The sequence below is a fragment of the Salmo salar genome, chromosome 29 (genome assembly GCF_965601325.2).
Source record: "Salmo salar chromosome 29, fSalSal1, whole genome shotgun sequence".
In the NCBI taxonomy this organism is placed as follows: domain Eukaryota; kingdom Metazoa; phylum Chordata; class Actinopteri; order Salmoniformes; family Salmonidae; genus Salmo; species Salmo salar.
This window is the reverse complement of record NC_138319.1, coordinates 41,062,610-41,088,173: the sequence shown is the minus strand read 5'-3', so window position 1 is coordinate 41,088,173 and position 25,564 is coordinate 41,062,610. Positions and strand designations below refer to the sequence as shown.

Below are 25,564 nucleotides of genomic sequence, written 5' to 3'. Positions count from 1 at the left end.
CCCCTCCATGTCCCTCCTGAACCTTCCCCTCCCTCCCTCCCTCCCTCCCTCCCTCCCTCCCCCTCCATGTCCCTCCTGAACCTTCCCCTCCCTCCCTCCCTCCCTCCCTCCCTCCCTCCCTCCCTCCCTCCCTCCCTCCCTCCCTCCCTGCCTCCCTCCCTCCCTCCCTCCCTCCCTCCCCAATCCTTGTCCTCTCTCCCTCCCCCTACCATGTCCCTCCTCACCCCACCCACCCTCCCTCCCCTCCTTCCCTCTAACATGTACCTCCTCACTCCTCGCCTTCCACACCTCTCCATAAATAATCCAGTATTATTTATTGACATGTGGTTGTCATTGTTTGGTTTCCAAAAACACTTAATCAGGATTTCAGATAGTGTGGGTACTATTTACAGTATCATCTCTATTCTTGTGTATGTTTAGAAAACAGCTGTAATCTATTTATGAAACTCTGTCCAATAGAGGGAATGTACATTACAAACCGTCTGGAGTTTGGAAGGCTAATTTGACTTTCTCTGTCCACTACAGGGAATGTTCATGTACATTACAAACCGTCATGAGTTTGGAAGGCTAATTTCCACAGCTAACTTTAACACATCTCATTACAACAGTGATCTTTGGCAAATATTTGAGAATCCAGTGGTAAGTTTTCATATCCTCCCTCCCTGCTTTTATTTGTTTTGTATATATATATATATATGTTTAAGATACGGCAACCATGAGATGCGATTGCCCTTTCTCTAATTAATTTCTAGTAATGAAAGATATGATGTACTGTAAATATAAAGTGAACTCTGCTTAGCTGAAAAGGATCTGTGATTTATTGACTGAGAGTTCTGGGTTTTGTCTGGGAGTGTCTGGTGAGAGCAGGGTGTCTGGTGAGAGGAGGGTGTCTGGTGAGAGGAGGGTGTCTGGGAGAGTCTGGTGAGAGCAGGGTGTCTGGGAGTGTCTGGTGAGAGCAGGGTGTCTGGTGAGAGGAGGGTGTCTGGTGAGAGGAGGGTGTCTGGTGAGAGCAGGGTGTCTGGGAGTGTCTGGTGAGAGGAGGGTGTCTGGTGAGAGGAGGGTGTCTGGTGAGAGCAGGGTGTCTGGGAGTGTCTGGTGAGAGGAGGGTGTCTGGGAGTGTCTGGTGAGAGGAGGGTGTCTGGGAGTGTCTGGTGAGAGGAGGGTGTCTGGTGAGAGCAGGGTGTCTGGGAGTGTCTGGTGAGAGGAGGATGTCTGGTGAGAGCAGGGTGTCTGGGAGTGTCTGGTGAGAGGAGGGTGTCTGGGAGTGTCTGGTGAGAGGAGGGTGTCTGGTGAGAGGAGGGTGTCTGGTGAGAGGAGGGTGTCTGGTGAGAGGAGGGTGTCTGGTGAGAGCAGGGTGTCTGGGAGTGTCTGGTGAGAGCAGGGTGTCTGGTGAGAGCGAGGGTGTCTGGTGAGAGCAGGGTGTCTGGGAGTGTCTGGTGAGAGGAGGGTGTCTGGTGAGAGGAGGGTGTCTGGTGAGAGCAGGGTGTCTGGGAGTGTCTGGTGAGAGGAGGGTGTCTGGGAGTGTCTGGTGAGAGGAGGGTGTCTGGGAGTGTCTGGTGAGAGGAGGGTGTCTGGTGAGAGCAGGGTGTCTGGGAGTGTCTGGTGAGAGGAGGGTGTCTGGTGAGAGCAGGGTGTCTGGGAGTGTCTGATGAGAGGAAGGTGTCTGGGAGTGTCTGGTGAGAGGAGGGTGTCTGGTGAGAGGAGGGTGTCTGGTGAGAGGAGGGTGTCTGGGAGAGTCTGGTGAGAGCAGGGTGTCTGGGAGTGTCTGGTGAGAGCAGGGTGTCTGGTGAGAGGAGGGTGTCTGGTGAGAGGAGGGTGTCTGGTGAGAGCAGGGTGTCTGGGAGTGTCTGGTGAGAGGAGGGTGTCTGGTGAGAGGAGGGTGTCTGGTGAGAGCAGGGTGTCTGGGAGTGTCTGGTGAGAGGAGGGTGTCTGGGAGTGTCTGGTGAGAGGAGGGTGTCTGGGAGTGTCTGGTGAGAGGAGGGTGTCTGGTGAGAGCAGGGTGTCTGGGAGTGTCTGGTGAGAGGAGGGTGTCTGGTGAGAGCAGGGTGTCTGGGAGTGTCTGGTGAGAGGAGGGTGTCTGGGAGTGTCTGGTGAGAGGAGGGTGTCTGGTGAGAGGAGGGTGTCTGGTGAGAGGAGGGTGTCTGGTGAGAGGAGGGTGTCTGGTGAGAGCAGGGTGTCTGGGAGTGTCTGGTGAGAGCAGGGTGTCTGGTGAGAGGAGGGTGTCTGGTGAGAGCAGGGTGTCTGGGAGTGTCTGGTGAGAGGAGGGTGTCTGGTGAGAGGAGGGTGTCTGGTGAGAGCAGGGTGTCTGGGAGTGTCTGGTGAGAGGAGGGTGTCTGGGAGTGTCTGGTGAGAGGAGGGTGTCTGGTGAGAGCAGGGTGTCTGGGAGTGTCTGGTGAGAGGACGGTGTCTGGGAGTGTCTGGTGAGAGGAGGGTGTCTGGTGAGAGCAGGGTGTCTGGTGAGAGCAGGGTGTCTGGGAGTGTCTGGTGAGAGGAGGGTGTCTGGGAGTGTCTGGTGAGAGGAGGGTGTCTGGTGAGAGCAGGGTGTCTGGGAGTGTCTGGTGAGAGGAGGGTGTCTGGTGAGAGCAGGGTGTCTGGGAGTGTCTGGTGAGAGGAGGGTGTCTGGGAGTGTCTGGTGAGAGGAGGGTGTCTGGTGAGAGGAGGGTGTCTGGTGAGAGCAGGGTGTCTGGTGAGAGGAGGGTGTCTGGTGAGAGGAGGGTGTCTGGTGAGAGCAGGGTGTCTGGGAGTGTCTGGTGAGAGGAGGGTGTCTGGTGAGAGGAGGGTGTCTGGTGAGAGCAGGGTGTCTGGGAGTGTCTGGTGAGAGGAGGGTGTCTGGTGAGAGGAGGGTGTCTGGTGAGAGCAGGGTGTCTGGGAGTGTCTGGTGAGAGGAGGGTGTCTGGTGAGAGCAGGGTGTCTGGGAGTGTCTGGTGAGAGGAGGGTGTCTGGTGAGAGCAGGGTGTCTGGGAGTGTCTGGTGAGAGGAGGGTGTCTGGGAGTGTCTGGTGAGAGGAGGGTGTCTGGTGAGAGGAGGGTGTCTGGTGAGAGCAGGGTGTCTGGTGAGAGCAGGGTGTCTGGTGAGAGGATGGTGTCTGGTGAGAGGAGGGTGTCTGGTGAGAGCAGGGTGTCTGGGAGTGTCTGGTGAGAGGAGGGTGTCTGGTGAGAGGAGGGTGTCTGGTGAGAGCAGGGTGTCTGGGAGTGTCTGGTGAGAGGAGGGTGTCTGGTGAGAGGAGGGTGTCTGGTGAGAGCAGGGTGTCTGGGAGTGTCTGGTGAGAGGAGGGTGTCTGGGAGTGTCTGGTGAGAGGAGGGTGTCTGGTGAGAGCAGGGTGTCTGGTGAGAGCAGGGTGTCTGGGGTGTCTGGTGAGAGGAGGGTGTCTGGTGAGAGCAGGGTTTCTGGTGAGAGGAGGGTGTCTGGTGAGAGCAGGGTGTCTGGTGAGAGGAGGGTGTCTGGTGAGAGCAGGGTGTCTGGGAGTGTCTGGTGAGAGGAGGGTGTCTGGGAGTGTCTGGTGAGAGTAGGGTGTCTGGTGAGAGCAGGGTGTCTGTTGAGAGCAGGGTGTCTGTGAGTGTCTGGTGAGAGGAGATTGTCTGGGAGTGTCTGGTGAGAGGAGGGTGTCTGGTGAGAGCAGGGTGTCTGGGAGTGTCTGGTGAGAGGAGGGTGTCTGGTGAGAGCAGGGTGTCTGGGAGTGTCTGGTGAGAGGAGGGTGTCTGGGAGTGTCTGGTGAGAGGAGGGTGTCTGGTGAGAGGAGGGTGTCTGGTGAGAGCAGGGTGTCTGGGAGTGTCTGGTGAGAGGAGGGTGTCTGGGAGTGTCTGGTGAGAGGACGGTGTCTGGGAGTGTCTGGTGAGAGGAGGGTGTCTGGTGAGAGCAGGGTGTCTGGGAGTGTCTGGTGAGAGGAGGGTGTCTGGTGAGAGCAGGGTGTCTGGTGAGAGCAGGGTGTCTGGGGTGTCTGGTGAGAGGAGGGTGTCTGGTGAGAGCAGGGTGTCTGGTGAGAGGAGGGTGTCTGGTGAGAGCAGGGTGTCTGGTGAGAGGAGGGTGTCTGGTGAGAGCAGAGTGTCTGGGAGTGTCTGGTGAGAGGAGGGTGTCTGGAAGTGTCTGGTGAGAGCAGGGTGTCTGGTGAGAGCAGGGTGTCTGGTGAGAGCAGGGTGTCTGGGAGTGTCTGGTGAGAGGAGGGTGTCTGGTGAGAGGAGGGTGTCTGGTGAGAGCAGGGTGTCTGGGAGTGTCTGGTGAGAGGAGGGTGTCTGGGAGTGTCTGGTGAGAGTAGGGTGTCTGGTGAGAGCAGGGTGTCTGTTGAGAGCAAGGTGTCTGTGAGTGTCTGGTGAGAGGAGATTGTCTGGGAGTGTCTGGTGAGAGGAGGGTGTCTGGTGAGAGGAGGGTGTCTGGTGAGAGCAGGGTGTCTGGGAGTGTCTGGTCAGAGGAGGGTGTCTGGTGAGAGCAGGGTGTCTGGTGAGAGGAGGGTGTCTGGTGAGAGCAGGGTGTCTGGTGAGAGGAGGGTGTCTGGTGAGAGCAGGGTGTCTGGGAGTGTCTGGTGAGAGGAGGGTGTCTGGGAGTGTCTGGTGAGAGCAGGGTGTCTGGTGAGAGCAGGGTGTCTGGGAGTGTCTGGTGAGAGGAGGGTGTCTGGTGAGAGCAGGGTGCCAGAGGATTAGCTGTGAGGTATGCAGGTCAGTGAACAGCCTAAGAGACTAACGGACCACTATTCTAACCATCTCTCTCTCTCTCTGTCTCTCTCTCTGTCTCTCTCTCTGTCTCTCTCTCGCTCTCTCTCTGTCTCTGTCTCTCTCTCTCTGTCTCTCTCTCTCTGTCTCTCTCTCTCTGTCTCTCTGTCTCGCTCTCTCTCTCTCTCTCTCTCTCTCTCTCTCTCTCTCTCTCTCTCTCTCTCTCTCTCAGGACTGGAAGGAGAAATACATCCACCCTAACTACACACGCATCTTCACAGAGAACTACCTGGAAGAGGTGCGTATGTCTTAGGTTACGGAGATACAGTCATGTGAAAAAGTAAGTACACCCTTTGGAAAGCGCTCTTTTAAATTTTTGTTTACATATTGCGACTCAAATTATCCAAAACACACAAGCAAAGCTACAACAGAGGAGCTGAGTTATAGCCCAGATCTCAGTCCTATTGAAATGGAGGGTTATGGATTGGCCAAGTCAAAGCCCAGATCTCGTGTCTCTAGCCGTGGATCTCAGAGTGAGGTCCTCAGGGACTCAGTACATGTCTCTAGCTCATCTCTCTGTGTCTACTGATGTCTCATCTCTCTGTGTCTCCTAATGTCTCATCTCTCTGTGTCTCCTGATGTCTCATCTCTCTGTGTCTCCTGATGTCTCATCTGTCTGTGTCTCCTAATGTCTCATCTGTCTGTGTCTCCTGATGTCTCATCTCTCTGTGTCTCCTGATGTCTCATCTGTCTGTGTCTCCTGATGTCTCATCTCTCTGTTTCTCCTGATGTATCATCTGTCTGTGTCTCCTGATGTCTCATCTCTCTGTGTCTCCTAATGTCTCATCTCTCTGTGTCTCCTGATGTCTCATCTCTCTGTTTCTCCTAATGTCTCATCTGTCTGTGTCTCCTGATGTCTCATCTGTCTGTGTCTCCTGATGTCTCATCTGTCTGTGTCTCCTGATGTCTCATCTCTCTGTGTCTCCTGATGTCTCATCTGTCTGTGTCTCCTGATGTCTCATCTGTCTGTGTCTCCTGATGTCTCATCTGTCTGTGTCTCCTGATGTCTCATCTCTCTGTGTCTCCTGATGTCTCATCTGTCTGTGTCTCCTGATGTCTCATCTCTCTGTGTCTCCTAATGTCTCATCTGTCTGTGTCTCCTGATGTCTCATCTCTCTGTGTCTCCTAATGTCTCATCTCTCTGTGTCTCCTAATGTCTCATCTCTCTGTGTCTCCTAATGTCTCATCTCTCTGTGTCTCCTGATGTCTCATCTGTCTGTGTCTCCTGATGTCTCATCTGTCTGTTTCTCCTGATGTCTCATCTCTCTGTGTCTCCTGATGTCTCATCTCTCTGTGTCTCCTAATGTCTCATCTGTCTGTGTCTCCTGATGTCTCATCTGTCTGTGTCTCCTGATGTCTCATCTCTCTGTGTCTCCTGATGTCTCATCTCTCTGTGTCTCCTAATGTCTCATCTGTCTGTGTCTCCTGATGTCTCATCTGTCTGTGTCTCCTCATGTCTCATCTCTCTGTGTCTCCTCATGTCTCATCTGTCTGTGTCTCCTGATGTCTCATCTCTCTGTGTCTCCTAATGTCTCATCTCTCTGTGTCTCCTAATGTCTCATCTGTCCGTGTCTGCTGAACCTCTTTAGTTCTAACTGTCTGTGTGTGTCTCCTCTAGCCGTGTCCAGATGTGTTCTGGTTCCCGGTCTTCACGGAGCGGGCCTGTGATGAGCTGGTGGAGGAGATGGAACACTACGGGTCCTGGTCTGGAGGCAGCCACGAGGTCAGAGGTCAAACATAGTACATTCTGTAAAGTAATTAATAACATAGTACATACTGTAAAGTAATTAATAACATAGTACATACTGTAAAGTTATTAATAACAAAGTACATTCTGTAAAGTTGTTAATAATATAGTACATACTGTAAAGTTATTAATAACATAGTACATTCTGTAAAGTTATTAATAACATAGTACATACTGTAAAGTTATTAATAACATAGTACATACTGTAAAGTTGTTAATAACATAGTACATATTGTAAAGTTGTTAATAACAAAGTACATTCTGTAATGTTGTTCATAATATAGTACATACTGTAAAGTTATTAATAACATAGTACATTCTGTAAAGTTATTAATAACATAGTACATACTGTAAAGTTATTAATAACATAGTACATACTGTAAAGTTGTTAATAACATAGTACATACTGTAAAGTTGTTAATAACAAAGTACATTCTGTAAAGTTGTTCATAATATAGTACATACTGTAAAGTTATTAATAACGTAGTACATACTGTAAAGTTATTAATAACAAAGTACATTCTGTAAAGTTGTTAATAATATAGTACATACTGTAAAGTTATTAATAACATAGTACATTCTGTAAAGTTATTAATAACATAGTACATACTGTAAAGTTATTAATAACATAGTACATACTGTAAAGTTGTTAATAACATAGTACATACTGTAAAGTTGTTAATAACAAAGTACATTCTGTAAAGTTGTTCATAATATAGTACATACTGTAAAGTTATTAATAACATAGTACATTCTGTAAAGTTATTAATAACATAGTACATACTGTAAAGTTATTAATAACATAGTACATACTGTAAAGTTGTTAATAACATAGTACATACTGTAAAGTTGTTAATAACAAAGTACATTCTGTAAAGTTGTTCATAATATAGTACATACTGTAAAGTTATTAATAACGTAGTACATTCTGTAAAGTTATTAATAACATAGTACATACTGTAAAGTTATTAATAACATAGTACATACTGTAAAGTTGTTAATAACAAAGTACATTCTGTAAAGTTGTTAATAATATAGTACATACTGTAAAGTTATTAATAACATAGTACATACTGTAAAGTTATTAATAACATAGTACATTCTGTAAAGTTATTAATAACATAGTACATTCTGTAAAGTTATTAATAACATAGTACATACTGTAAAGTAATTAATAACATAGTACATACTGTAAAGTAATTAATAACATAGTACATACTGTAAAGTTGTTAATAACATAGTACATACTGTAAAGTTGTTAATAACATAGTACATTCTGTAAAGTTGTTAATAACATAGTACATACTGTAAAGTTGTGTGGTGGTGAATCCATAGGCCTTCAGTGGGAGAACCTATAGACCTTCAGTGGTGAACCAATAGGCCTTCAGTGGTGAACCAATAGGCCTTCAGTGGTGAACCAATAGGTCTTCAGTGGTGAACCAATAGACCTTCAGTGGTGAACCAATAGGCCTTCAGTGGTGAACCAATAGAACTTCAGTGGGTGAACCAATAGGTCTTCAGTGGTGAACCAATAGGCCTTCAGTGGGTGAACCAATAGGCCTTCAGTGGGTGAACCAATAGGTCTTCAGTGGTGAACCAATAGGCCTTCAGTGGTGAACCAATAGGCCTTCAGTGGTGAACCACTAGGCCTTCAGTGGGTGAACCAATAGGCCTTCAGTGGTGAACCAATAGGTCTTCAGTGGTGAACCAATAGGCCTTCAGTGGTGAACCAATAGGCCTTCAGTGGGTGAACCAATAGGCCTTCAGTGGTGAACCAATAGGTCTTCAGTGGGTGAACCAATAGGCCTTCAGTGGGTGAACCAATAGGCCTTCAGTGGTGAACCAATAGACCTTCAGTGGTGAACCAATAGGCCTTCAGTGGTGAACCAATAGACCTTCAGTGGGTGAACCAATAGGTCTTCAGTGGTGAACCAATAGGTCTTCAGTGGTGAACCAATAGGCCTTCAGTGATGAACCAATAGGCCTTCAGTGGGTGAACCAATAGGCCTTCAGTGGTGAACCAATAGGCCTTCAGTGGTGAACCAATAGGCCTTCAGTGGTGAACCAATAGGCCTTCAGTGGGTGAACCAATAGGCCTTCAGTGGGTGAACCAATAGGCCTTCAGTGGTGAACCAATAGAGGTGAACCTATAGACCTTCAGTGGTGAACCAATAGATCTTCAGTGGGTGAACCAATAGATCTTCAGTGGGTGAACCAATAGACCTTCAGTGATGACAGGATAATGATTCTGAAAGGACAGCAACCGTTATACCAGCTCACTCATGTAGGAGAGAGCACCTGTTTTTGTAAAACACGAAGGGCCAGTGGTGTAGCGGAGGGTATACTCAGGTATAAACCGTATATACCCACTTTAGTTTCAGTGGGCATTGCCTATACATCACTGGTGCGTATCAAAGTAGTGTAGTGGAGGTATACAATGTATCAGTCATGTAGTACAATAGAGAAATCAAGCACAAAGTAGCACAAAGACCGCAAAATATATTGAAATGCTGCGCAGCACACACACACTATCTTCTTTAGTCTTCCCTGTGGCTCAGTTGGTAGAGCATGGTGTTTGCAACGCCAGCATGGTGTGTGCAACACCAGGGTTGTGGGTTCGATTCCCACGGGGGGCCAGTACAAAAAAAAAAAAAAAAGCATGAAATGAAATGTATGCATTCACTACTGTAAGTCGCTCTGGATAAGAGCGTCTGCTAAATGACTAAAATGTAAAATGTAGGCAGCAGGAGTGTGCAGGTCTCAACTGGTTCTGTTATCCTGTTAGGGCTAGGGGGCAGTATTGACACGGCTGGATAAAAAACATACCTGATTTAATCTGGTTACCACTCCTACCCAGTAACTAGAATATGCATATACTTATTACATATGGATAGAAAACACCCTAAAGTTTCTAAAACTGTTTGAATGGTGTCTGTGAGTATAACAGAACTCAAATGGCAGGTCAAAACCTGAGAGATTCCTTTACAGGAAGTGGCCTGTCTGACCATTTCTTGAACTTCTTTTCCATCTCTATCTTTTACTAAGGATCTCTGCTCTAACGTGACACTTCCTACGTCGTCCATAGGCGCTCAGAGCCCGGGAAAAAACAGAATGTCGTCATCCCAGCCCCAGGCTGAAACACATTATCGCCTTTCTCAAGTGGCCGATCAAGGGACACTGGGCTTAGGCGCGTGACCCGACCGCCCCCGCCTTTGTGATTTTTTCCTCTGTTTGCCGAAAAGGAGATTCCCTGTCGGAATATTATCGCTTTTCTACGAGAAAAATGGCGTAAAAATTGATTTTAAACAGTGGTTGACATGCTTCGAAGTACGGTAATGGAATATTTAGAATTTTTTTGTCACGAATTGCGCCATGCGCACGACCCTTCTTTACCATTTCGGATAGTGTCTGGAACGCACGAACAAAACGCCGCTATTCGGATATAACGATGGATTATTTTGGACCAAACCAACATTTGTTATTGAAGTAGAAGTCCTGGGAGTGCATTCTGACGAAGACAACAAAAGGTAATCAAACTTTTATAATAGTAAATATGATTATGGTGAGTGCTAAACTTGCCGGGTGTCTAAATAGCTAGCCCGTGATGCCTGGGCAATGTACTTAGAATATTGCAAAATGTGCTTTCACCAAAAAGCTATTTTAAAATCGGACATATCGAGTGCATAGAGGAGGTCTGTATCTATAATTCTTAAAATAATTGCTATGCTTTTTGTGAACGTTTATCGTGAGTAATTTAGTAAAATGTTAGCGAATTCCCCGGAAGTTTGCGGGGGTATGCTAGTTCTGAACGTCACATGCTAATGTAAAAAGCTGGTTTTTGATATAAATATGAACTTGATTGAACAAAACATGCATGTATTGTATAACATAATGTCCTAGGGTTGTCATCTGATGAAGATCATCAAAGGTGAGTGCTGCATTTAGCTGTCTTCTGGGTTTTGGTGACATTATATGCTGGCTTGAAAAATGGGTGTCTGATTATTTCTGGCTTGGTACTCTGCTGACATAATCTAATGTTTTGCTTTCGTTGTAAAGCCTTTTTGAAATCGGACAGTGTGGTTAGATTAACGAGAGTCTTGTCTTTAAATAGCTGTAAAATAGTCATATGTATGAGAAATTGAAGTAATAGGATTTTTAAGGTTTTGAAAATCGCGCCACAGGCTTCAAGTGGCTGTTACGTAGGTGGGACGAATTCGTCCCGCCTAGCCCAGAGAGGTTATGGAGCAGCTCACAGAATAAATGACATCGGTAGCCGGTAGGGTAAGAAAGACCTTTCAACTTATATCTACCAGTAAATGTATGATATCTACCAGTTAATGTATGATATCTACCAGTAAATGTATGATATCTACCAGATATCTACAACTCATCCAGAACGCCGCAGCCCGTCTGGTGTTCAACCTTCCCAAGTTCTCTCACGTCACCCTGCTCCTCCGCTCTCTCCACTGGCTTCCAGTCGAAGCTCGCATCCGCTACAAGACCATGGTGCTTGCCTACGGAGCTGTGAGGGGAACGGCACCTCCGTACCTTCAGGCTCTGATCAGGCCCTACACCCAAACAAGGGCACTGCGTTCATCCACCTCTGGCCTGCTCGCCTCCCTACCTCTGAGGAAGCACAGTTCCCGCTCAGCCCAGTCAAAACTGTTCGCTGCTCTGGCACCCCAATGGTGGAACAAGCTCCCTCACGACGCCAGGACAGCGGAGTCAATCACCACCTTCCGGAGACACCTGAAACCCCACCTCTTTAAGGAATACCTGGGATAGGATAAAGTAATCCTTCTAACCCCCCCTTAAAAGATTTAGATGCACTATTGTAAAGTGGTTGTTCCACTGGATATTATAAGGTGAATGCACCAATTTGTAAGTCGCTCTGGATAAGAGCGTCTGCTAAATGACTTAAATGTAAATGTAAATGTAAATGTATGATATCTACCAGTAAATGTATGATATCTACCAGTTAATGTATGATATCTACCAGTTAATGTATGATATCTACCAGTAAATGCTAACTAAGGCAACCACGGGTACGGAAACCAGGTATTGTAAAAAGTTTAATCCGAAGTGTTGGTTAGTAGGCTATTTGTGATGCGCAATTGTCATCGTGTGGTGTTTTCATCAAGGGGCGTAGATTGTACATTGATGGGTCTGGGTGGACACAGGCCCACCCACTGGGGAACCAGGCCCTGACAGGCCCCACCCACTGGGGAGCCAGGCCCTGACAGGCCCCACCCACTGGGGAGCCAGGCCCACCCACTGGGGAACCAGGCCATGACAGGCCCCACCCACTGGGGAGCCAGGCCCACCCACTGGGGAACCAGGCCCTGACAGCCCCACCCACTGGGGAGCCAGGCCCTGACAGGCCCCACCCACTGGAGAGACAGGCCCACCCACTGGGGAGCCAGGCCCACCCACTGGGGAGCCAGGCCCACCCACTGGAGAGCAAGGCCCACCCACTGGAGAGACAGGCCCACCCACTGGGGAGACAGGCCCACCCACTGGGGAACAAGGCCCTGACAGGCCCCACCCACTGGGGAGCAAGGCCCTGACAGGCCCACCCACTGGGGAGCAAGGCCCACCCACTGGGGAGACAGGCCCACCCACTGGGGAGACAGGCCCACCCACTGGGGAACAAGGCCCTGACAGGCCCCACCCACTGGGGAGACAGGCCCACCCACTGGGGAGACAGGCCCACCCACTGGGGAGACAGGCCCCACCCACTGGGGAGCCAGGCCCTGACAGGCCCCACCCACTGGGGAGCAAGGCCCTGACAGGCCCCACCCACTGGGGAACAAGGCCCTGACAGGCCCCACCCACTGGGGAGCCAGGCCCTGACAGGCCCACCCACTGGGGAGCAAGGCCCTGACAGGCCCCACCCACTGGGGAACAAGGCCCTGACAGGCCCCACCCACTGGGGAGACAGGCCCACCCACTGGGGAGACAGGCCCACCCACTGGGGAGACAGGCCCACCCAGGCCCACCTGACAGGCCCCACCCACTGGGGAGCCAGGCCCTGACAGGCCCCACCCACTGGGGAGCCAGGCCCTGACAGGCCCACCCACTGGGGAGCAAGGCCCTGACAGGCCCCACCCACTGGGGAACAAGGCCCTGACAGGCCCCACCCACTGGGGAGCAAGGCCCTGACAGGCCCCACCCACTGGGGAGCAAGGCCCTGACAGGCCCCACCCACTGGGGAGCAAGGCCCTGACAGGCCCCACCCACTGGGGAACAAGGCCCTGACAGGCCCCACCCACTGGGGAGCAAGGCCCTGACAGGCCCCACCCACTGGGGAACAAGGCCCTGACAGGCCCCACCCAATCAGATTGATGTGGTTTAAGCGTTGTTGTGAACTTAGATCAACAAATTGTGGGTTTTTTCTATTAAAAATAGTGTGATTTTGAGTGTGGAAATCTGGAACATCTATAGGAAAACTCATTAAAAAAAACATAGGAAAACAGAATTTTTCACACAGAATGCGTTTCCTTCGCTGGGCGGGCTGTTTGGGAACTTTTTTGCTAAATTAGAGTATACTTCCACTTCTCCAGGCTCCACTACACCACTGCATAGGGCTGATGGAAAGACAGCAGTCACACACAGCATAATGTTAAAGGATAACCAGTCCATAATCTCAGACATAATGAGCCTACACTCACTTCTTAATCCCTACTGGTGCGTATCAAAGTAGTGTAGTGGATGTATTCACACACAGCGCGCAGCACACAACACAAAAAAAAACACAAACATTATTAAGCATTGAGATCCCGGCGTTCTCAGGCTGTGGGGCATCAGGTTGGTCTCTGCTGAGTCAAGTCATTCATCTTAAAAGAGACCGGTTTATTAAACCCCACGCACCACTCATCCCTCATCATCCCAAACCGTCACCCTGGAGACAGCAGTCACACACCATCAAATCAAATCAAATGTATTTATATAGCCCTTCTTACATCAGCTGATATCTCAAAGTGCTGGCACAGAAACCCAGCCTAAAACCCCCCAAACAGCAAACAATGCAGGTGTAGAATCACACAGCACAGAAAGAGAGGAGGACGAGGTTTTTCTGGCTAATGTATTCCGTCACTTGTTCTCTTGTTTCCTGGGTTTCTCTCTTCCGTATCAGGACAAGCGGATCACCGGCGGCTATGAGACCGTGCCGACTGATGACATCCACATGAAGCAGATCGGTTACGATAAGGAGTGGCTGCACTTCATCAGAGAGTTCATATCCCCCGTCACTCTCAAAGTCTTCTCCGGATATTACACCAAGGTACGCAATGATTCCAACTACTGTTACATCAACTATTATATTACATCATCTGTTATATTACATCAACTATTATATTACACAATCTATTAAATTACATTAACTATTATATTACATCATATCAACTATTATATTACATCATCTATAATATTACATCAACTATTATATTACATCATCTATTATATTACATCTATTATATTACATCATCTATTATATTACATCATCTATTATATTACATCATCTATTAAATTACATCAACTATTATATTACATCATCTACTATATTACATCAACTATTATATTACATCAACTATTATATTACATCATCTGTTATATTACATCAACTATTATATTACATCAACTATTATATTACATCATCTGTTATATTACATCATCTACTATATTACATCATATATTATATTACATCATCTATTATATTACATCATCTATTATATTACATCAACTATTATATTACATCAACTATTATATTACGTCAACTATTATATTACATATATTATATTACATCATCTATTATATTACATCATCTATTATATTACTTTAACTATTATATTACATTAACTATTATATTACATCAACTATTATATTACATCAACTATTATATTACATCAACTATTCTATTACATCAACTATTATATTACATCAACTATTATATTACATCATCTATTATATTACATCATCTATTATATTACATCATCTACTATATTACATCAACTATTATATTACATCATCTATTATATTACATCAACTATTATATTACATAATCTATTATATTACATCAACTATTATATTATATTACATCATCAATTATATTACATCAACTATTATATTATATTACATCATCTATTATATTACATCAACTATTATATTACATAATCTATTACATTACATCATCTATTATATTACATCATCTATTATATTACATCAACTATTATATTACATCATCTATTATATTACATCAACTATTATATTACATCTATTATATTACATCTATTATATTACATCTATTATATTACATCAACTATTATATTACATCATCTATTATATTACATATATTATATTACATCATCTATTATATTACATCGTCTATTTTATTACATCATCTACTATATTACATCAACTATTATATTACATCATCTACTATATTACATCAACTATTATATTACATAATCTATTATATTACATCAACTATTATATTATATTACATCATCTATTATATTACATCAACTATTATATTACATCATCTATTATATTACATCATCTATTATATTACATCATCTATTATATTACATCAACTATTATATTACATCATCTATTATATTACATCATCTATTATATTACATCAACTATTATATTACATCTATTATATTACATATATTATATTACATCAACTATTATATTACATCATCTATTATATTACATATATTATATTACATCATCTATTATATTACATCATCTATTTTATTACATCATCTATTATATTAAATCAACTGTTATATTACATTAACTATTATATTACATCTATTATATTACATCTACTATTATATTACATAATCTATTACATTAGATAATATATTATATTACATAATCTACTATAATATATCAACTATTATAATACATCAACTACTATATTACATCAACTATTATATTACAGATAATATATTACATATAATGTATTACATATATTTTATTACATATATTATATTATATTTATTGTATTACATCTATTATAGTACATAATCTATTATATTCTATTGTAACACATCATCTATTATATTACATCTATTATATTACATAATCTATTACATTACATCATCTACCACAATACATCATATATCATATTGCATCATCTATTATATTACATCAACTATCATATTACATCATCTATTATATTAAATCAACTATTATATTACATCAACTATTATATTACATCACCTATTATATTACATAATCTATTATATTACATCATCTATTATATTACATCATCTATTATATTACATCTTCTATTATATTACATCATCTATTATATTACATCATCTATTATATTACATCATCTATTATATTACATCTTCTATTATATTACATCATCTATTATATTACATCATCTATTATATTACATCAACTATTATATTACATCTATTATATTACATCATCTATTATATTACATCTATTATATTACATATATTATATTACATTATCTATTAAAACAGTGCATGATGACAATTGCGCATCACAGATACCCTACTAACCAGCACTTCGGACTGAACTTTTTACAATGTTTCACTGATTATAGGTTGAGCAGCAGATACTGTCTAAGAGATGATGAAAGACATGATGTCATTTCGGGCTTATCTTCACCCAGGGAAGATCTAAGAGATGGTGAAAGATATTATGTAAATGTGTGATTTGGGCTGTTCTCGCAGGGCTATGCAGTGATGAACTTTGTTGTGAAGTACACCCCTGGCAGGCAGGCATACCTGAGACCCCATCATGACTCCTCCACATTCACTATCAACGTTGCTCTCAACAGCAAAGGAACTGACTTCCAGGTAAGACATTGTACTGAATCTCAAAACAGGAACTGACATTGTAGTGAATCTCAACACAGGAATTGACTTCCAGGTAAGACATTGTACTGAATCTCAAAACAGGAACTGACTTCCAGGTAAGACATTGTATCTCAACACAAAAGTCCACTTATCGCATGTCCACAGTAGAGCACCCAATGAAAATATACAGTTACACACAGATATTTACTGGGTGCTGTGTTTCTCTCTCTCTCTCTCTCTCTCTCTCCCCCTTTCTCTCTCCAGGGTGGTGGATGTCGGTTCCACAGGTATAACTGCTCAGTAGATTCTCCTAGGAAGGGCTGGAGTTTTATGCACCCAGGCCGTCTGACGCACCTCCACGAAGGCCTGCCCACCACCAACGGAACACGCTACATCGCTGTCTCCTTCATCGACCCTTGAAAACCTTACACTCTACAGTAGCATTTTATCATTAAAAAAAAAATTAAAAAATCGTTGTTGTTTTTGTTGTTCATTTGATCAGTTTTTTTGGTCTTAATGATGCAGTGCCTTATTGATGTTGTGATCATGACATTTTCCGGATGCAATTTACTGTCCCCCCCCCCCCCTGAAAAAAAAAAAAAACACATTTTTTTTTGTTGCTGTTGTTGAAAAGAACACAAGACGCAAAGGAATTGTGGGTAAGGTCATGCCAGAGTCAGACAATCACTTTCATTTGAAACTCTCTGTCAAACAGAGTGTGGTGCCTTAACATGATGGCTGTAGCTCACCATCTGCATTTCAGGTCAAATATAGTAGAGCCTTCATACTTCACATCACTCAGAGTTTAATCATTCGAATCAATTAGTCAGTAGTCCCACCCATACATCCTAACCAATTAATGAGTAATCCTAACCACAATCCTAATCAAATTAGTCTGTAATCCCACCTATAATCCTGATCAAGTTGTCAGTAATCCCACCCATAATCCTGAACGGTTAGTCAGTAATCCCACCCATAATCCTGATCAATTAGTCAGTAATCCCACCCATAACCCTGATCAATTAGTCAATAATCCCACCCATAATCCTGATCAATTAGTCAGTAATCCAATCCATAATCCTGAACAATTAGTCAGTAATCCCACCCATAATCCTGAACATTAATCCCACCCATAATCCTGATCAATTTATCAGTAATACCACCCATAATCCTAATACATGTCAGTCATCCCACCCATAATCCTGAACATTTAGTCAGTAATCCCACCCATAATCTTGAACAATTACTTAGTAATCCCACCCAAAGTCCTGAACAATTAGTCACTAGTCCCACCCATGACTCTGAACAATTAGTCACCAGTCCCACCCATAATCCTAATCAATTCATCAGTAATCCCACCCATAATCCTGATCAATTTGTCAGTAACCCCACCTATAATCCTGATCAATTTGTCAGTAACCCCACATATAATCCTCATCAATTAGTCAGTAATCCCACCCATAATCCTGAACATTTACTCAGTAATCCCACCCAAAATCTTGAACAATGTCAGTAATCCCACCCATAATCCTGAACAATTAGTCAGTAATCCCACCCATAATCCTGAACAATTAGTCAGTAATCCCACCCATAATCCTGAACAATTAGTCAGTAATCCAACCCATAATCCTGATGAATTTGTCAGTAATCCCACCCATAATCCTGAACAATTAGTCATTAATCCCACCCATAATCTAAAGGAAATATGTGTTAAAGGTTATTCTGCCAACAGGCAGCTTGTTTTAACCATTTTAGCTCAGTTACCTGTTTGTATGGTTAACCTGTACTTTAAAGTGTAGTTTTAAAACCATTGTCCATCCATGTTCTGTCCACCCCTTTTAAGAATGTTGGGTTGCAGTTTGTTACCTGATAATACGACCGACATGCCCAATGAAATATATATATATATATATTTTTTTTTTGCACACCAGATAAAAACATGAATTACAGAATAATTTAATATGAATTCTGGTTGAATGAAGTTGGATATTGTCAAAATGTTTTACTTGAAATGTTTTTTTTTTACATCGCAGCACACCACAGGAGATGTTTACTTTCTCTGAAAGTTGTTTGTGAATGAACTTTGAACCTCAGCCAGTTCAAGTGCTTAACTTATTGTGAAATGGATGGAACTGTAATAAAGTTGTAAAAAAAACAACATGAAAAGTGTTTTTTTAACTTCCATCAGTCACATTGTCTTTTGAGAAAGGATCCCCATTGAAAGACCGTAGAGTAGGATGGGTGAAGAACACAGGTTTACATTTTTTCCCCCTCTATTGTAAGATTAACTTCTATTATCTTGAAGCCATCAGTCAAAACCATTCAATTCTCTTTTACTCTGCATTGTTTCATTAAAAACCAACTTTGGAAAGAATTAAGACTCCCTCATCACAAATATACACTGAATTACACACTGAATTACACAGGGAAATATACACATTATTACACACAGCCACAAGGAGCCTATAACATACCGCCCTGATCTGTGAGCCCTTACTGTCATGTCTAAAATGACCCAAGGTTTTTTAGTTTTTTTTTCACCTTTATGGTAGGCTAGTTGAGAACCAGTTCTCATTTACAACTGCGACCTGGCCAAGATAAAGCAAAGCAGTGTGACAAAAACAACACAGAGTTACACATAAACAAACGTACAGTCAATAACACAATACAAAAATCGATGTACAGTGTGTGCAAATGTAGTACGATTAGGGAGGTAAGGCAATAAATAGGCCATAGAGGCAAAATATTTACAATTTAGCATTAACACTGGAGTGATAGATGTGCAGATGATGATGTGCAAGTGGAGATACTGGGGTGCAAAAGAGCAAAAAAAATCAATTAACATGGGGATGAGGTAGTTGGGTGTGCTATTTACAGATGGGCTATGTACAGGTGCAGTGATCGGAAAGCTGCTCTGACAGCTGATGTTTAAAGTTAGAGAGGGAGATATATGACTCCAGCTTCAGTGCTAAGAGTGGGTGCTGCTATGGTGACCAGTCAGCGGAGATAAGGCGGAGCTTTACCTAGCAGAGACTTGTAGATGACCTGGAGCCAGTGGGTTTGGAGACGAGTATGAAGCGATGGCCAGCCAACGAGAGCGTACAGGTCGCAGTGGTGGGTAGTATATGGGGCTTTGGTGACAAAACGGATGGCACTGTGATAGACTTCCTCCAATTTGCTGAGTAGAGTGTTGGAGGCTATTTTGTAAATGACAAGGTCAAGGATCGGTAGGATAGTCAGTTTTACAAGGATATGTTTGGCAGCATGAGTGAAGGAGGCTTTGTTGCGAAATAGGAAGCTGATTCTAGATTTAATTTTGGATTGGAAATGCTTAAAGTGGGTCTGGAAGGAGAGTTTACAGTCTAACCAGACACCTAGGTATTTGTAGTTGTCCACATATTCTAAGACAGGACCGTCCAGAGTAGTGATGCTAGTCAGGCGGGCGTGTGAGGGCAGCAATCGGTTAAAGAGCATGCATTTAGTTTTACTAGCATTTAAAAGCAGTTGGAGGCCACGGAAAGAGTGTTGTATGGCATTGAAGCTCATCTGGAGGTTTGTTAACACAGTGTCCAAAGAAGGGCCAGAGGTATACAGAATGGTGTCGTCTGTGTAGAGGTGGATCAGAGAATCACCAGCAGCAAGAGCGACATCATTGATATATACAGAGAAAAGAGTTGGCCCGAGAATTGAACCCTGTGGTACCCCCATAGAGACTGCCAGAAGTCCGGACAACAGGCCCTCCGATTTGACACATTGAACTCTATCAGAGAAGTAGTTGGTGAACCAGGCGAGGCAGTCATTTGAGAAACCAAGGCTATTGAGTCTGCCGATAAGAGTGCGGTGATTGACAGAGTTGAAAACCTTGGCCAGGTCGATGGAGACGGCTGCACAGTACTGTCTTTTATCGATGGCGGTTATGATGTCGTTTAGGACCATGAGCGTGGCTGAGGTGCACCCATGACCAGCTCGGAAACCAGATTGCATAGTGGAGAAGGTACGGTGGGATTAGAAATGGTCGGTGATCTGTTTGTTAACTTGGCTTTCGAAGATTTTAGAAAGGCAGGGCAGGATGGATATAGGTCTATAACAGTTTGGGTCTAGAGTGTCTCCCCCTTTGAAGATGGGGATGACCCAGCTTTTCAATATTTGGGGATCTCAGACGATACGAAAGAGAGGTTGAACAGGCTAGTAATAGGGGTTGCAACAATTTCTGCAGATAATTTCAGAAAGAGAGCGTCCAGATTGTCTTGCCCAGCTGATTTGTAGCAATCCAGATTTTGCAGCTCTTTCAGAACATCAGAAGCGGGGGGCATGGGCAAGTTTCTGCGGGGGGGTGCAGAGGTGTTGGCCGTGGTAGGGGTAGCTAGGTGGAAAGCATGGCCAGCCGTAGAAAAATGCTTTTTCAAATGATCAATTATCATGGATTTATCGGTGGTGACAGTGTTTCCTCGCCTCAGTGCGGTGGGCAGCTCAGAAGAGGTGCTCTTATTCTCCATGCACTTATTAACAGTGTCCCAAAACCTTTTGGAATTAGTGCTACAGGATGCACATTTCTGTTTAGAAAAGCTAGCCTTAGCTTTCCTAACTGACTGTGTGTGTTGGTTCCTGACTTCCCTGAAAAGTTGCATATCGTCGGGGCTATTCGATGCTAATGCAGTACGCCACAGGATGTTTTTGTGCTGGTCAAAGGCAGTAAAGTCTGGGGTGAACCAAGGGCTATATCTGTTGTTAGTTCTACATTTTTTGAATGGGGCATGCTTATTTAAGATGGTGAGGAAAGCACTTTTAAAACATGGGGTTCTGCTAGAGGAACGTTTCCACAACATCCGGTGAAATTGCAGAGCGCGAAATAATAAAATATATATTTGAAATATTTAACTTTCATACATTCACAGGTGCAATACACCAAATTAGGCCAAAACCTGAGAAGATTCCATACAGGAAGTGCCCTGTCTGACAATTTGTTATCCTTCTGTTGCATCTCTATCGAAATTACAGCATCTGTGCTGTAACGTGACATTTTCTAAGGCTTCCATTGGCTCTCTAAAGCCACCAGAAAGTGGAATGGGGTGTCTGCTGTCTATGGGCAAAGAACAGCAGCTCTGTTTGTGAGTGGTCAGCCTGGGGACAGTGAGACTGAGATGCACGTTAGGGAGACTACTCCATTTTTTTCTTTCAGCCTTTGAATGAATACAACGTTGCCCGGTTGGAATATTATCGCTATTTTACGAGAAAAATAGCATACAAATTGATTTTAAACAGCTTTTGACATGCTTCTAAGTACGGTAATGGAATATTTCGAATTTTTTTGTCACGAATTGTGCTCGCGCGTCACCCTTCGGATAGTGATCTGAACGCATGAACAAAACGGAGCTATTTGAATATAACTATGGATTATTTGGAACCAATATTTGGAACCAAAACAACATTTGTTGTTGAAGTAGAAGTCCTGGGAGTGCATTCTGACGAAGAACAGCAAAGGTAATCCAATTTTTCTAACAGTAATTCTGAGTTTAGTGAGCCCCAAACTTGGTGGGTGTCAAAATAGCTAGCCGTGATGGCCGAGCTATGTCCTCAGAATATTGCATAATGTGCTTTCGCCAAAAAGCTATTTTAAAATCTGACACCGCGATTGCATAAAGGAGTTCTGTATCTATAATTCTTAAAATAATTGTTATGTATTTTGTCAACGTTTATCATGAGTAATTTAGTAAATTCACCGGAAGTTTTCGGTGGGTATGCTAGTTCTGAACATCACATGCTATTGTAAAAAGCTAGTTTTTGATATAAATATGAACTTGATTGAACAAAACATGCATGTATTGTATAACATAATGTCCTAGGAGTGTCATCTGATGAAGATCATCAAAGGTTAGTGCTGCATTTATCTGTGGTTTTGGTTTTTGTGACATATATGCTTGCTTTGAAAATGGCTGTGTGATTGTTTTTGGCAGGGTACTCTCCTGACATAATCAAATGTTTTGCTTTTGCTGTAAAGCCTTTTTGTGGTTAGATTAACGAGAGTCTTGTCTTTAAAATGGTGTAAAATAGTCATATGTTTGAGAAGTTGAAGTTATAGCATTTTTGAGGTATTTGTATTTCGCGCCACGCTCTACCATTGGATATTTGTGAGGCGTTCCGCTAGCGGAACGTCTGTCCCTAACAGGTTTTAACAGTCTGAGAGCCTTGAGATAGAAGCTGTTTTTCAGTCTCTGGGTCCAAGCTTTGATGCACCTAAACTGTATTTCGCGCCACGCGATTCCACTGGCTGTTGACTAGGGTGGGACGCAAACGTCCCACCTAGCCCAGAGAAGTTAATCTAGCCACCGTGTCAGATTTCAAAAAGGCTTTACGGCGAAAGCAAACCATGCGATTATCTGAGGACAGCACCCCATCAAACAAATACATGACAATCATATTTCAACACGCCAGGCGCGACACAAAACTCAGAAATAACGATGTAATTCATGCCTTACCTTTGAAGAGCTTCTTCTGTTGGCACTCCAATATGTCCCATAAACATCACAAATGGTCCTTTTGTTCGATTAATTCCGTCGTTATATCTCCAAAATGTCCATTTATTTGGCGCGTTTGATTCAGAAAAACACCGGTTCCAACTCGCCCAAGATGACTACAAAATATCTAATCAGTTACCTGTAATCTTTGTCCAAACATTTCAAACAACTTTCCAAATCCAACTTTCGATATTTTAAAACGTAAATAATCAATAAAATTTAAGACGGGATAAACTGCGTTCAATAGCGGATCAAATTAAGCTGTAGCGAGCTTCAGGTCGTGTGGCCAAAACAAAACAGTCCACTTGGCTCTACACCCAGAAAGGAAATGGCTACTTGTTCATTTCTCAAAGGAAAAACACCAACCAATTTCTAAAGACTGTTGACATCTAGTGGAAGCCATATGAACTGCAACCAGATGCCTCAGAAATCTAGATTCACATAGAAAACAAATTGAAAACACAGCCACCTCAAAAACACATTTTCCTGGATGGTTTGTCCTCGGGGTTTCGCCTGCCAAATAAGTTCTGTTATACTCACAGACATAATTGTAACAGTTTCAGAAACTTTAGAGTTTTTTCTATCCAAATCTACCAATTATATGCACATTCTAGCTTCTGGGCCTGAGTAGCATACAGTTTACTTTGGGCACGCTTTTCATCCGGACGTGAAAATACCGCCCCCTAGCCCGAAGAGGTTTTAAAGAGCAACCAGTCATCTGCTATGGTGTGTGGTTATCCACACCCCCTCCCAAAATGGCTGCTGTGCCATTTCCTCCAACAATACTTACCACAACAACAAAAAAACACATATCATTTGTGTTATAGTCACTTACATTATTTTAACATTTCTACAAACTTCAGAATGGTGTCTTTCCAATGGTACCAATTATATGTATATCCTGGCTTCAGGGCCTGAGCAACAGGCAGTTTACTTTCGGCAATTCAGTCAGGCGGAAATGGAGAAAAATAGACCCTAGCCTGAAGAAGATTTATTTAAGCATGTCCCAGTTTAGGTCACCTAACAGCACGAACTCTGAAGATAGATGGGGGGCAATCAATTCAGATATGGTGTCCAGGTCACAGCTGGGGGCTGAGGGGGGGTCTATAACAAGCGGCAACAGTGAGAGACTTATTTCTGGAAAGGTGGATTTTTAAAAGTAGAAGCTCGAATTGTTTGGGCACAGACCTGGATAGTATGACAGAACTCCGTTGGCTATCTCTGCAGTAGATTGCAACTCTGCTCCCTTTGGCAGTTCTATCTTGTCGGAAAATGTTGTAGTTGGGGATGGACATTTCTGAATTGTTGGTGGCCTTCCTAAGCCAAGATTCAGACATGGCTAGGACATCAGGGTTGGCGGAGTGTCCTAAAGCAGTGAATAAAACAAACTTAGGGAGGAGGTTTCTGATGTTAACATACATGAAACCAAGGCTTTTACGGTTACAGAAGTCAACAAATGATAGTGCCTGAGGAATAGGAGTGGAACTTGGGGCTGACAGGGCCTGGGTTAACCTCTACATCACCAGAGGAACAGAGGATGAGTAGGATAAGGGTACGGGTAAAGGCTATAAGAACTGGTTGTCTAGTGAGTTGGGGACAGAGAATAAAAGGAGCAGGTTTCTAGATGTGGTAGAATAGATTCAAGGCATAATGTACAGACAAGGGTATGGTAGGATGTGAATACAGTGGAGGTAAATCTAGGCGTTGAGAACGATGAGAGAGGTTTTGTCTCTGGAGGCCCCAGTTAAGCCAGGTGAGGTCTCTGCATGTGTGTGGGGGTGGGACAAAAGAGTTATCTAAGGCATTTTGAGCGGGGCTGGGGGCTCAAGAGTGAAATAAAACAATAACTAACCGAAACAGCAGTAGACAACGCATATTGACATTAGGGAGAGGCATGTGTAGCCGAGTGATCATAGGGTCCAATGAGCAGCAATAGGTGTTAGCAATAGGTTCAATACAGTGTGTAGAGTGAAGGATCGGTACATTGTGTAGAGTGAAGGATCAGTACATTGTGTAGAGTGAAGGATCAGTACATTGTGTAGAGTGAAAGTTCAGTACAGTGTGTAGAGTGAAGGATCAGTACAGTGTGTAGAGTGAAGGATCAGTACATTGTGTAGAGTGAAGGTTCAGTACAGTGTGTAGAGGGAAGGATCAGTACATTGTGTAGAGTGAAGGTTCAGTACAGTGTGTAGAGTGAAGGATCAGTACAGTGTGTAGAGTGAAGGTTCAGTACAGTGTGTAGAGGGAAGGATCAGTACATTGTGTAGAGTGAAGGTTCAGTACAGTGTGTAGAGTGAAGGATCAGTACAGTGTGTAGAGTGAAGGATCAGTACATTGTGTAGAGTGAAGGTTCAGTACAGTGTGTAGAGTGAAGGATCAGTACAGTGTGTAGAGTGAAGGATCAGTACATTGTGTAGAGTGAAGGATCAGTACAGTGTGTAGAGTGAAGGATCAGTACATTGTGTAGAGTGAAGGTTCAGTACAGTGTGTAGAGTGAAGGATCAGTACAGTGTGTAGAGTGAAGGATCAGTACATTGTGTAGAGTGAAGGTTCAGTACAGTGTGTAGAGTGAAGGATCAGTACAGTGTGTAGAGTGAAGGATCAGTACATTGTGTAGAGTGAAGGATCAGTACAGTGTGTAGAGTGAAGGATCAGTACATTGTGTAGAGTGAAGGATCAGTACATTGTGTAGAGTGAAGGTTTCTATAAACTGTGTAGATTGAAAGTTCAGTGTAGTTCAGTTTACCCAGTGTA

The 25,564-nt window shown here is 43.6% G+C and overlaps 1 protein-coding gene across 2 annotated transcripts in view; it reads left to right on the top strand.

The window, feature by feature from the left end:
* Nucleotides 1-18,453, top strand: part of LOC106590681 (procollagen-lysine,2-oxoglutarate 5-dioxygenase 2) — a 131,877-nt gene extending 113,424 nt beyond the window's left edge. For both annotated transcript variants that reach the window (XM_014181840.3, XM_014181839.3), the window contains 6 exons: nucleotides 526-639; nucleotides 4,876-4,941; nucleotides 6,322-6,426; nucleotides 13,586-13,732; nucleotides 16,170-16,295; nucleotides 16,560-18,453. In XM_014181840.3, coding sequence (XP_014037315.3) covers nucleotides 526-639; nucleotides 4,876-4,941; nucleotides 6,322-6,426; nucleotides 13,586-13,732; nucleotides 16,170-16,295; nucleotides 16,560-16,715 — 714 coding nt within the window. In that variant the 3' untranslated portion in view covers nucleotides 16,716-18,453. The remainder of the gene's footprint in view (nucleotides 1-525; nucleotides 640-4,875; nucleotides 4,942-6,321; nucleotides 6,427-13,585; nucleotides 13,733-16,169; nucleotides 16,296-16,559) is intronic.
* The last annotated feature ends 7,111 nt before the right edge of the window (nucleotides 18,454-25,564 follow it).